General features: G+C 47.3%; 1 protein-coding gene across 7 annotated transcripts in view; it reads left to right on the top strand.

The window, feature by feature from the left end:
* kank3 (KN motif and ankyrin repeat domains 3) overlaps positions 1-12,991 on the top strand; it is a 76,818-nt gene extending 63,827 nt beyond the window's left edge. For 3 of the 7 annotated variants that reach the window (XM_086004763.1, XM_086004764.1, XM_086004765.1), the window contains exons 8-11: positions 85-227; positions 3,491-3,691; positions 10,373-10,468; positions 12,749-12,991. In XM_086004763.1, coding sequence (XP_085860889.1) covers positions 85-227; positions 3,491-3,691; positions 10,373-10,468; positions 12,749-12,760 — 452 coding nt within the window. In that variant the 3' untranslated portion in view covers positions 12,761-12,991. Of the gene's footprint in view, positions 1-84; positions 228-3,490; positions 3,703-10,372; positions 10,469-12,748 lie in introns of those variants that run through there. The other 4 variants (XR_015080550.1, XM_086004767.1, XM_086004766.1 and 1 more) reach the window with 4 other exon arrangements.
* Positions 12,992-13,542: the final 551 nt, after the last annotated feature.

Genomic DNA, 13,542 nt, shown 5'->3' with positions numbered 1-13,542 from the left:
CATGCCAGTGGTCAGTTGTGCGGTGTCCATAGTCTTCCACTTGTTATGACAGCCTTTAACGACTCTTATTCTTTTATTTTTCAGGTGTCTGTAACGTTGACTGGCAGAACAAGGCGGGTTACACCGCTATCATGCTCGCCGCACTGGCTGCCATGGAGACTGATGCGGAGATGATCGTTGTGAGGCAGTTGTTTAGTTTGGGAAACGTCAATGCCAAGGCCAGTCAGGTGAATACTGACAGTGCAAATGTTAATTTCCACCAAGTAATACGCCTGAAACTAACCCGAAAATTAAAACAGCAGCTGTTTCCATAAAAGTAATCTAAAGTCAATGGTGAAGTTATGCAGTTCATTCCCTCTTTATTCAATGTGCTTAATAATTTATGTTCTAGCTGTCTCATATTTCTGTGCCCAGAGCATTCCGTGCTCGTATTTTAAGCCACTTGGGTTGGGTAAATGATGAAATGAGAGTCTTGTTTTTCAGTAAATCTTTGCGTCTCCTCCTAACATTACACACACAATCCTACATAACAAGTGCGTACATATAAATCCACAAACTAGCCTACATGCACAATCCTATACATCCAAGTAGAATTCATGCACACACACCAACCTACATATGCACTCACATGTGCATACAAACCTGCACACGTACACACGAAAGTGTATACACGTGTATATATACTATCCGACGCACAAATATACTCAATCACACACAGAGTAGTGAACCCCCTAATATTTGGGTGGAGGGTACTCGTCATGTTTGAGTGCAGCTCGTGGTCTGCCGTGGCGCGCAGCTCCCGTCTCCCGTGGCGCGCAGCCCGCCGTCTCCCGTGGAACGCAGCCCACGGTCTCCCGTGGCGCGCAGCCCGCGGACTCCCATGGCGCGCAGCCCACGGACCCCTGTGGCGCGCAGCCCGCGGACTCCCGTGGCGCGCAGCCCGTGGACCCCCGTGGCACACAGCCACATGTCTCCCGTGTAATTCCTAATCCAGAGTAATAAAAGTGCCCCCTAAATCTGTGTGGCGACCACATTCTTCAGGATTTAAATGTGAATGTAGTTCCGGAGGAAAGGTTGGCCAATACATTAGCTGATTGTGTGGCTTTGTCTGCACAGTTATGAACACTGATTGGAGAAGTTCAGTGGGTGCAGCCTGTGTAAAATTGAGCCATTGAAGAGCTTGATCATTCCTCCTGTTTTTGTGGCTCCATCAAAGCGAGAGTATTTCAACACGTTCCAATCGATTAAATCGGGATCATCCCGTCTCTCGGGTGTTATCGCCAGCAGATTATTGCCAACTAAATCAAATACAAGATTTCTGTTACCATCTGTGATTCTTTGTCACTGCAGCTGCACAGTGCGACGTTGGGAGGCTGAGTAATCCACTCTCAGCCAGTCCAAACCCTCCTTTATCTCCACTTCTAATTGAATTACAGTTCCTCCGCATGTTGTTCTGGACCTGCCCATGCAGCTGGGTTGGAGCCTTGTTAATGACTCTCCAGCCAAGGCCGGGGTGCCTGGATGCATAGAGGTCCCAGCCACTTGTTTCCCTCAGCAGTTCTTTCCGAGCCCATGCGGCTAAGTGTAGTGCCACTCCGATCTTATTTTTTGTTTTGACATCCCATGGACCTGACACCATGGCGCCGATCCTTCATCGTCGCTGGGCCAAAATCCAGGAACCTCCCTCCTTAACAGCACTGTGGGACAATGTTCCCTTTAAGCTGCGTGGATGCACAGCGCTCTGGACCTCCCGCGCAGCCAGCTCGCCGGCTTTTCAATGGGCAAGACTGCGCATGTGCAGTAATTTGACTGGGCCGCGCAGCTCCGTAAAGGGGCCCCGCTGCCAAAAAAAAAATGAATGAGAACATTGCTGTGGGAGCACATTCACCACACGGACTGCAACGGTTCAAGAAGACGGCTCACCACCACCTCCTCAAGGGCAACTAGGGATGGGCAATGATTGCCAGCCTTGCCAGTGATTCCCACACCCTGAGAAATGTTTTAAAATTGATGTGATGTCATCGCGTTGTATACTTGCAGATGAACAGAAAAGGTTTAGCGTTCTCCTTGATCAGGTGCATACAGACGCCTTATAAACAAAGTGTGAGAAATAGTAGTTCAATCACAGGTCGATTCATAAGAAAGCCTATTTACTTTTAATATGTGATGCGATTGGTCACTTTGATTTTTAGTTCCTGCTAACTTGCTCTCCCCAGGCTGCATAGAATATGCTTTAACAGTCTGCTGCACAAACCGTCGCCTCACAGCCATTATTCCTACACAAACATTATTTGGTTGCAAACAGATAGAAAGCATTAACCAAAGACTGCTGGCTTTGTCCTGGACGCTGTTAAATTACGATAAAGTGCTGGGTAGCACATGCAAATAGGCGGTTGCTTCGCATCTGAAGGACCATCAGGACACTATTGTGTTACGTTGATATAAACTTGCTTTCAAAGAAAGGAACCTTTTGTTTTCCTGTATTGCAGGTTTCAACTTCAAAGGGTGCAATAGATATACCTCCAGCCAGCAAGCTTCCCGCATGTGTTAAATCCTGTGGACGTTTGACAGGCCGTTACAATTGCCAGAGATATCATTGATTTACATTGTTCCTGATTGAACTTCAAAGGGATGGAGAGTATATCTCGGATAGTTTGTTAGTTCCTCTGAGGCCATCTAGATAGGAGCTGGAGACTCCAACAAAACTTCATGTCACTCTTACAGACACTGATCCAGGTCTAGTATTAGTGAATTGGTGAAAGGTTCCAACATTTGTCGAGGGTGAAATCCAAGTTCAGCAAAGGCTTAAAACAGGTGGTAGCGGATCCTCTGCTTGGTGCCCGCCCCTCCTGTCGCCCGCCCTGCCTGTCGCCGGGCCCCCGTCGCCCGCCCCCCCCCCGTCGCCCGCCCCTCCTGTCGCCCGCCCGGCACCCGCCCTACTCGCCCCGCCTGTCACTCACCCCGCCTGTCACCCGCCACTCCTGTTGCCCTCCCGTCACCCACAATCAATAGAAATAGATATCAGGCAAGGTGTATAACAGGCAGCAGATCTGCTCCTGCCTGTATTGTGCCACCACCGAAGTTTAATTTTACCCCTGTTGTTTTTGGATAAAGCAGATGTTGGTAAATGCTGTCGATTACTAGAATGTGCTATATTGTCTATTGCTACTGCTCGTCTGGTACCTGTTCTGTAGCTCGTAGCCTGAGCTATGGTCCGGCTGAGTGTTTATTCTACCACTTTCCAAAGTGTAGTTGATCACGTTGGGTCTGTGCCCTATCCAGTGAGCTAAATACAATAACACTGCTTTCTGTTGGATCCCTGGGCCACACTACATTGCCAGATATTTTGCAGGTAAGCTCACACTTGGTTTTGTAGGGAGGGGGTGCTCACTTACGAGCCTGGCCCTTAATGCCAAGTACAAGGGAGATACTGAGGTAAAACCCAAACATGTAACACAAAAGTTCAAAAATGTCTTTCTTTCTCCCCTAGGCGGGTCAGACAGCCTTGATGCTGGCCGTCAGCCATGGGCGTATCGAGATGGTGAAAGCCTTGCTGGACTGTGGCGCTAACGTTAATAGTCAGGACAACGAGGGCTCCACCGCGCTGATGTGCGCCTGCGAGCACGGACGTGCGGAGATTGTGAAAGTGCTCCTGGACCAGCCGGATTGCGACATCTCGCTGACCGATAACGTAGGTTATAGGTGCGTCCACCAGACGGATTCGTAACAATGAGCTTAATTGTTCCCGAGAACAGAAACACCAAAAAAATGTGATTGGCTGAAAAGTCCTTTTTAAAATACAACCAAGCAACTCTCCACGATTGGCAGCAGCGGACGGGCCTCATCTGCATCCTGTCGGCGAGCTCAACGGTTGCTGACAGGCAGCTCACCAACTGGGGGGTGGGGGGGGAATCCAGCATGACAAGGGACTTCAGGGCTGTGGGGAAGCTGGGGTTGTTCTCCTCCGAACAAAGAAGGTTGAGGGGAGATTTAATGGAGGTGTTCAAAATTCTGAGGGGTTTTTGATCGAGCAAATAAGGAAAAACCGTTTCCAGTGCCGGGAGGGTCGGTAACCAGAGGACACAGATTGAAGGTAGTTTGCCAGAAGAGTCAGAGGTGAGATGGGGAGAATTTTTTTACGCAATAAGTTGTTATGATCTGGAAATGGCACTGCCAGATTCAATAATAACTTTCAAAAGGGAATTGGATAAACACTTCAAGGAGGAAAAAATTGCAGGGCTGTGGGGAAAGAGCAGGGGGAAGTGGGACTAATTGGATCGCTCTTTCAAAGAGCCGGCACAGGCACGATGGGCTGAATGGCCTTCTTCTGTGCTGTAAGATTGTATGATTACTCCACCGAGCTGAGCTGGAGGTCAAAGCTTAAAGCGAGGGAGGGGAGGGAAAGGGAGGGGAGGCTGGCAGAGGTTGGGAAGATTTATTTGACACCAGATGGAACATTTATCTACCTCCTCCCCTCACAAAAACCATTTATATCAAACCTACCTGCAGTGTTTCCGGAGCGGGCTCCAGTGGCCTGTTCCGGTTGGGAGAGCTGGTCCCCCATTTCCAGGCGCGCTCGAAAATCGAGTCAGGCGGCCTGCGGGTGGTAGGATTTAAAACAAAAATTCCCTCCGTCTAGCGCCCCGATTTTCAGCGTGATTTAGGCAGATTTAATTTGCCCCCCCCCCAATGCTTTTGTCCGTGAGCAGCATCACCACAGCTGGGGGTCGAGTTTCCGCTAGTTTTGCGCCCAGATTCCAGCGCGATCGGCCGAACCAGCGCAAAAGATCGGGGAACGTAACACGTGAGTTACACCCAAAAACACACGGGTTCGTGTTTTCCGTGATCTTTTACACTGGTTCAAGATTCACCCCACAAAACTGGCCACGTCCCACAGCCGGAAATTGCCAGTCTCCGCCAGTTGTGCTGGTTCGAGAAGGGTCTTCAAATTCCACTCATTTTTTGAGGCGCACAAGCCCTAGGCGACACATTTTAAACGTTTTTCATATCAAAAAATATTGACTTTACTAAGAAACTGACTAGTGTACACCAGTGAAACTATTAAAGGGTTCAGTATAGTTTTTCAAAGTCATTTTTAGTGATTTTAAATCAGTTTACTCACAGGTGGAGGACTGGACACTCTGACTACAAAATGCTTATTTTTGGTGATAAACCCATTTTCAGCTGTATTAATAAAACTGCACCTGTTTAACACTCTTAAATACATCAAGGAATACTTTCTAATGGAGAAAAACCGATTACGTTCTAATACGCTGCCCACATTGGTTCATGGAAGATTTTTGTGATTATGTAAATGAATTTTAGCGGAAACTGGAACTGTAACCTAACCAGTGCAATTTCGGGTGCATTTTGAGTGCAATTTCCCGATTGCGCCCAAAGCAGAAATTCTACCCACTGGTATTTACTGGCTGGTATCTCTGCTGAGCAATGGTTTATGCTAGAACACTGGTTCTCAAACTGGGGGTCCGTAGAGACTTTCCAGGGGTCTGTAAATAAGGTGATCGGGACCCGTTGCGATGGTGCGGGCCAGGCGCGCGCTGCTGCCCGTTATTTTGATTTCCTTCGCCCGCTCGCGCACCAGGCCAGGCCCGGGGGCCTGGTGCACTCGCACAGCGAGACACTGGTAAGCGATCGCCGGGCAGGCAAGAGAGGCAGCTCTGGAAACGGACACATCACCGGATTAGCGGGGGGGGGGGGGCCTCGGGCTGACTGGGAATCCCGAGGGAGGAGAGGAGAGGCCCCGGAGACACCGGGTGTGGATTCGCAGGCCTGGGGCCGGGGGAGGGTAGGAAGGAGTCGCCATGTCTGCCTTGTCCATGGGCTTGGAATAATGATCAGGCCGAGCCTCGTTCACTGAGTACGGCAGGCAGCTGGGCCTGTGACTGGAGCCGGACTAAAGCCGCAGTCCCAGTTACTGGCGCTGTCCCGGTGGCAGAGGGGGAGGAAAAGAACCCTGAAACACTCATTAGCTGGGCAGAGAGCAGGCGGGCGGTGGAGGGCTTACACCGGGGGCAGTGCCAGTGTTCCCAACAGGAGCCACCGAGCCCAATCGCACTCCAGGAAGAGCAGGGCGGTGTTGTGCGGTGACGTATTCAACAGGCATGTTGCTGAACCTGTAGGGTTACCTTTCAGCTGAAGGGAAGATGTACATTTTCACATTCACAGAATCACAGAAACCCCACAGTGCAGATAGAGGCCATTTCGGCCTATCGAGCCTGCACCAACACATATCCCACCTGATCCCTGTAACTCCACGTATTTAATCCCCCTAACACTAAGGGTCAATTTATCATAGCCAATCATCCTAACCCGCACATCTTTGGACTGTGGGAGGAAACCGGAGCACCCGGAGAAAACCCACACAAACACGGGGAGAATGTGCAAACTCCACACAGACAGTCACCCGAGGCCTGATTCGAACCCGGGTCCCTGGCGCTGTGAGGCAACAGTGCTAACCACTATGCCACATTGCCAATCATATCAATGTTCACTATATCGGATATGGACACCCCGGGCAAAATTTCATGCCAGTCCCTTTAACACTGATGAACTTTACATTCAGAAATGTAAGTGTGCGCGGAGACTATAGTATTATAATTTAGATGGGGGGTCCATGATTACTAATCCATTTGAAAAGGGGTTCTTCAGCAAAAGAGTTTGAGAACCATTGTACTAGAACAGTGGGGAGACCAGCAGGCTCTTGGCGGTACTGCAGCTGCTGGTGACCTGCTTAATCTGGAGATGCTTTTCACGATGGCCTCGCCCCTCAGTAAATGCTCGCAGTACAAAGCCTGTAAAGTGTGTACAGCGCCAGTAGCTCGACAGACTGAAATAATCCCACAGATGGAAGAATACAACTTTTGAGTGCCACTCACATATAGAGTATCTGTTGTGTGTCTGTATTAACTCTTAAATATAATTAGCAAAACAATCTGATAATCATTAGCAAATTAACGACTCAGATTTTAGGGCTCTGACTGTTTTCCTGTGGCTAATACTAACATACATATAGTAACCCAACTCTGTTAAAGATCTCGCCTGAATGTTGGTGCCGTTAGCCTCAAAGGCAAGTAAATAAAAAAAATGGAAATATGAAATATGTGAATCATTTATTTCTTGTTTGGCTAGATTTTCTAATTCACTCCAAACTCCTGGGCTATTAAAGGTCGGCAGCATGGAGTCTGACTGCACCTCAATTCCGCACCCAACGTCCTTCAGGCTTGAGGAGTCGCTGAACTGATTTTACAGGTCGCGGGTAATGAATGAGGCATTAAATAAAGATACAAACAAGTACAGAACAAAGGGGTAAAAACAGAAAAGGCTGGAAATACTCAACAGGTCAGGCAGCATCTGTGGAGAGAGAAACAGAGTTAACGTTTCCGGTCGATGACCCTTCGTCAGAACCACTCCAACGTATTCACCGTTCCTCGAACCACTGCTCTCGCTGCATCCTGAGATCCATGCGCAACTGCATGCGCTGCCACATGCACCATCTCAACCCATCTCTGCAGCAGCACCGACTCCCAGTTCTGACGAAAGGTCACCGACCTGAAACGTTAACTCGGTGTCTCTCCACGGATGCTGCCTGACCTGCTGAGTGTTTCCAGCACCTGCTGTACCGAACAAAGGAAGGTTGGCCCCATTCAGACCAGGCACAATCTGCACTGTCATAGATTCATCCCAATGTAGGGAGGTAAATAACCAGAGATTAAACTTCCAAAAATAGAAAGGCCTGAAATGTTTCTGCAACTTAAACCAAGTGGTGCACCAGCCCTATTCCATTTGGTGCCTCATTCACGTGGTAATCATCAGCAGCCCAGGGAAAGATGGAGGATACACCAGCTGGGGAGATTTGGCAAGGGGACCCTGCTCCTATTCCCAGATGTGGTGCAGGAAGATGTTGCTTAACTCAGTATGAATGAATAGATTCTGAGGTGAGCACAATACCTCACCTCACACCCTAACGTGATGTCAGGTCCTGTGGAGAAATCTCATTCTCCAACGTCTTTCTTTTGAGAGTTTATTCAATTGCAAACTTGGAGGTGTGGCAAACAGTGATGATGATATCAATCGACTGCAACAGGACATAGAAAGGCTAGCAGAATGGGCAGATAAGTGGCAGATAGAATTTAATACAGAGAAGTGTGAGGTGATGCATTTTGGCAGAAGGAGCAAGGAAAGGCAATATACACTTAATGGCACAGTTTTAAAGAGTATGCAGGGACAGAGGGATCTGGGAGTTAATGTGCATCGGTCCCTGAAGGTGGTGGGACATATTGAGAGAGTGGTTAGCAAAGCATATGGGACCTTGGGCTTCATAAATTGAGGTATTGAGTACAAAGGTAGAGAATTTATGCTGAACCTTTATAAAGCGCTGGTTAGGCCACAACTGGAGTATTGCACCCAGTTCTGGTCACCACACTTTAGGAAGGATGTGAAGTCACTTGAGAGAGTGCAGAGGAGATTTACCAGAATGGTTCCGAGGATCGTAGCTACAAGGACAGGTTGGAGAAGCTGGATTTGTTTTCATTAGAGCAAAGGAGGTTGAGGGGTGATTTGATAAGAGGTGTACAAGATTATGACAGGTTTGGATAGGCTAGACGGGGAAAGGCTGTTCCCACTAGTTGATGGTACAAGGATTAGGAGACACAGATTTAAGGTTTTGGGAAGAGATACAGGGGGGATGTGAGGAAAAACTTTTTTACGCAGTGAGTGGTGATGACCTGGAATTCGCTGCCGACGGAAGTGGTGGAAGCGGAGACACGCAATGTTTTCAAGGGGAGACTGGATAAGCACTTGAGGGGAATATACTTGCAGGGCTACGGGGATAGAGCGGGGGAATGGGACTGACTGGATCGCTCCACAGAGAGCTGGCATGGACTCGATGGGCTGAATGGCCTCCTTCTGTGCCATTATGACTCTATGACTCATTAACACAATAGACTGATCATCACTCAGGACTTCCAGCTACAGCAAAAATGTTGGAATGTCCAACTCTCACTGCTGCTGACCGACCGGTGGATGTAGCTACACATAAAAGGAGTTTTCAATCCTAATTAGAACTTTAAGGGTACAATATAAACAATACATTGTGCGGTCCTGACTGAGGCATAGCACAGATGTTTACAGCACAGAAGGGAACGGTTTGTCCCATTGTGTCTGTGCCGTCTCTTTGTTCAATCTGAAATGAATCCCACTGCCTCACTCTCTCCCCTTAGCTCTGTATCTTCCTCTACTTCAAAATTTTGTCCCGTTTTCCCTTAAAAGATGCAATGTTCTCTGCTTCAACCACTCTCTAAGGCAAAGCATTCCAGGCTCCAGCAAACCTCAGTGTAAATCAATGTCTCCTAACCTCTCTCCTCACTCTTAGTGACAATTTTAAATTGATAACCTATGGTCACTGACACCCAAAACTGCACACAGTACTCTTACACTGGCTTAACCAACCGGAGAAAATAGTCCTTCCCTCTTCACTGTCAAAACCCATCATAATTTTCCTTTCATAAATCTCTTCTTAGTCTTCTTTACTTAAGTGGAATAGTCCCAAAATCTCAAGACTCTTCTCACAACTATAGTTTCCCATCCCTAGTGTCCTCCTGGTGAATCTGCACTGTACATTCCCTCTGGCTTTAATGTCCTTTCTATGATGAGGTGCCCAAAACTCCACACAGTTCTCTTAATGTGGCCTAGCCAATGTTTTGTACCAATTTATCCTTACTTCTTTACTCATACTCTAGTCCCCTATTAAAACCCAAAATGCTGCCAGCTTTTTTATGGCTTTATCTACCTGCATTCCCCCACTTTCAAGCAGCGATGTATTTGAAACCATGTGCCACTTGTGAGTACAGGGAATTCAAGTTTTGTGCAATAGTTTTAGATTTTCCGATTATCATTGACACCCCGGCCCTCCTGGGCTTTGCGGCTATTTTATTTTAATTTACTGGGTGTAGCAGAAATATGGAAAATGGTTGAAAACAAACACATACCGGGTCCATCAGCATCTGAAAGGGAAAAGGGCACGTTAATATTATGGTTGGAAACCTTCCTCATCAGTAGGTTGGGTCAGGAATGCAGATTCCTGTCACTGAACGTTAATGGGTTTAATAATAGTTTATGAACAGGGTTTTTAAAAGCATACCTGGCCCTTAGCTTTCACTTCCTGCTCTTACCCTCCTTTCACTTATCTTCAGTTTCCAATTCTCAGGAAAACTTAGCAGCTGATACGTTAAGCTCCCTACTCTCTTGCAGATGCTGACAGAACCTGCTGTGCATTTCCAGCATTTGTGATTTGTATTTTTATCGCCCATGGACAAAGTGGTAACTACAGCTGTTGTTCTCTGTGCCCCCACAGGATGGCAGTAACGCGCTGTCTGTAGCCCTGGAGGCCAGTAACAAGGACATTGCTGTCTTACTCTATGCACACATGAACTTCAAGCCACCGTCACCGGTCAGTACAAATATTGTTACTCAGAACTTTCACAGAATGGGGGGGTGGGCTATTGTTCTACCTTTGTCTGTTACTTTCCCTTTCATTGTGTGACCCCGGGGAGGAGGTCTGCTTTGCCTGACTGAGGCCTGTTCCCCAACTTCAGCTAAAACTGTCCTTGAACAGGTAGTGAAGGGTTTTCCTGAGGTAGGAATCAGCATTCCTGGCCCAACCTACTGATGAAAACAGAGAGTAGGGAAAAATGGGTCATTTTCCGGTTGGCAGGCTGTAACTAGTGGGGTACCGCAAGGATCAGTGCTTGGGCCTCAGCTATTTATAACCTATATTAATGACTTAGATGAAGGGACAGAGTGTAATGTATCCAAGTTTGCTCATAATACATAGCTAGGTGGGAAAGTAAGCTGTGAGGAGGATACAAAGGGCTTGTAAAGGGATATAGGCAGGTTAAGTGAGTGGGCGATAAGGTGGCAGATGGAGTATAATGTGGGGAAATTAGGTTATTCACTTTGGTAAGGAAGAATAGAAAAACAGAATATTTTTTAAATGGTGAGAATGTATTAAATGTTGGTGTTCAGAGAGATTTAGGTGTCCTCGTACAGGAAACACAGAGTTAGCAGGCAGGTACAGCAAGCAATTAGGAAGGCAAAGGGCATGTTGGCCTTTATTGTAAGGGGGTTGGAGTATAAGAGTAAGGAAGTCTTGCTACAATTGTACAGGGCCTTGGTGAGACCACACCTGGAGTACTGTGCACAGTTTTCGTCTTCTTATCTGAGGAATGACATACTTGCCTTAGAGGCAGTGCAACAAAGGTTCACCAGATTGATTCCTGGGATGAGAGGGCTGTCCTATGATGAGAGATTGTGTAGAATGGGCCGATACTCTCTGGAGTTTAGAAGAATGAGAGGTGATCTCATTGAAACATACAAGATTCTGAGGGGAATTGACAGGGTAGATGCTGAGAGGTTGTTTCCCCTGGCTGGAGTGTCTAGAACTAGGGGCATAGTCTCAGGATAAGGGGTTGGCCATTTAAGACTGAGATGAGGAGGAATTTCTTCACTCAGAGGGTTGTAAATCTTTGGAATTCTCTACCCCAGAGGGCTGTGATGCTGAGTCTTTGAGTATATTCAAGGCTGAGATCGATAGATTTTTGGACTCTAGGGGAATCAATGGATATGGGGATGGGGTGGGAAAGTGGAGTTGAGGTCGAAGATCAGCCATGATCTTATTGAATGGCGGAGTAGGCTCGAGGGGCCGTGTGGCCTACTCCTGTTCCTATTTCTTATGTAACTTGTGCTTGAGGCCTGGCTGAGATCTGGAAATCACTGGGAGAACCTGAACTGTGCCCTACTCAAGACATCATCAGATACCAAACATGTCAAATCATGTATTTCCAGCTCTAACATCCTGCAGCATGAAGATATTAAATGTTTTTGGTCTCATTTTTAAACATTTGCCACCCTCTCATTAGATCTCTCTATTGCTCATACTATCCCTCCAGCTGTGCAATTTGCTCTTCGGTCTCAGTTACACCACTGTAGCCCCAGGGTGGCTGGGGCTTCGAATCGGCTTCCTGTGATCAGTGCTTCCCCTCACTCAGGTTTCTGTGATACGTTTTGTACCTCAGTGTGTTGAGCATTTATGAAGCAGGGCTGTGCCCCTACACATTACAAGACTCCCGAGTACCAGCATGAAGCCCGCCATGGGGACAGTTAGGTGTCAGCTGTGGCTCAGTTGGCAGCACACTCACATCTGAGTCAGAAGGTTGTGGGTTGTTCCACCCGAGCGACTTGCCTACATAATCTAGGCTGACACTCCAGTGCAGTACTGAGGGATTGCTGTACTGTCAGAGGGGCCATTTTTCGGATGAGCCCCATCTGCCCTCTCAGATGGATGCAAAAGACCCCATGGCGCAATTCAAAGAGCAGGGGAGCTCTCGCTGGTGTCCTGGCCAATACTTGTCCCTCAACCAACACTTAAAACAGATTATCTGGTCATTTATTTAATTGCTGTTTGTGGGACCTTGCTGTGTGCAAATTGGCTTCCGAATTTCCTACGATACATCACTTCAAAAGTACTTCATTGGCTGTAAAGCGTTTTGGGCTGTCCTGAGGTTGTGAAAGGCGCTGTATGTAAGTTCTTTCTTAGTTAGAGCATCTTCCTGGCGTCAGTTGTTGCTGGTTTGACTCACATTTATACAAGGGCTACGATGCTCTTTGCCGGAAGCTGCAGTGTCTGAAGCCGGGTGAGCTGTGTTTAAATCCAGCTACTTTCTATTTTCAGGGCACTTCATAAACTGGAGCAGTGACAGCGTGCAGCCCACCACACAAAGCTCAGTGCCACAATCGTCATTCACTCCTGCAGTATTGTTCCTGTACAAATTATTTTTTTAAAGGATGTTTCTTTTAATGTGTAGTGGCAGTTGATTATACGCAATGTATCGTTAAGCTAATGTCATTACCCTGAGAAATGCTTTTTAAATCGGAGGCAAAAATTGTATTTTACATAAAATATTTTTCAACTTTTCCTGTGATTGTTGCAGTCAGAATTCTCTAAAATCTGTGTGTGAGTCCCCGCAGATATTGCTGGCATCACAAGGTATAAAGGGAACATTGCTTAACAAATCCTGTCAGGTGATCTATTCATTGCTGAGCAACCAGAAGAGGCCTCCTCAATCACTGAGGAAAACAGGCCAGCATGGAGAAAAACCTCAACATCCAGCCGAGGATAAGATATCTGCTTGAAGAACCATACCCAGCCCCTGGTCAGGGCTTTCAGGAGGGGAAGGGGAAAGTTTTTTTTCCCCCTTCCTCCCCAAAAAAATCCACTGACAGCTTGAACATTAATGGTAAAATTTGCACCGATTTTATTCCATTGTATTTGGGTAGCGCACACGAGTAAAATTTCCTAACAAGCCTCGATATTCCTACCAGAAAATATACAATCCTTACAGGCTTGGTGTGCTCCTGAATCAGGGGCTGCCTGATTCATGTATTATTTGTGCGGTCCATGCTGGGAGGTGTAGTTCCTGCTGAAGAGAGATTACCTGCCTTCGCTGGAGTCTTTACCTTTCTTCC

This window comes from Somniosus microcephalus, chromosome 13 (genome assembly GCF_052327205.1).
Source record: "Somniosus microcephalus isolate GS21.2 chromosome 13, FLI_Smic_1.0, whole genome shotgun sequence".
Taxonomy (NCBI): Eukaryota; Metazoa; Chordata; class Chondrichthyes; order Squaliformes; family Somniosidae; genus Somniosus; species Somniosus microcephalus.
The sequence above is the reverse complement of the archived record's forward strand: the minus strand, read 5'-3'. Positions and strand labels throughout refer to the sequence as shown.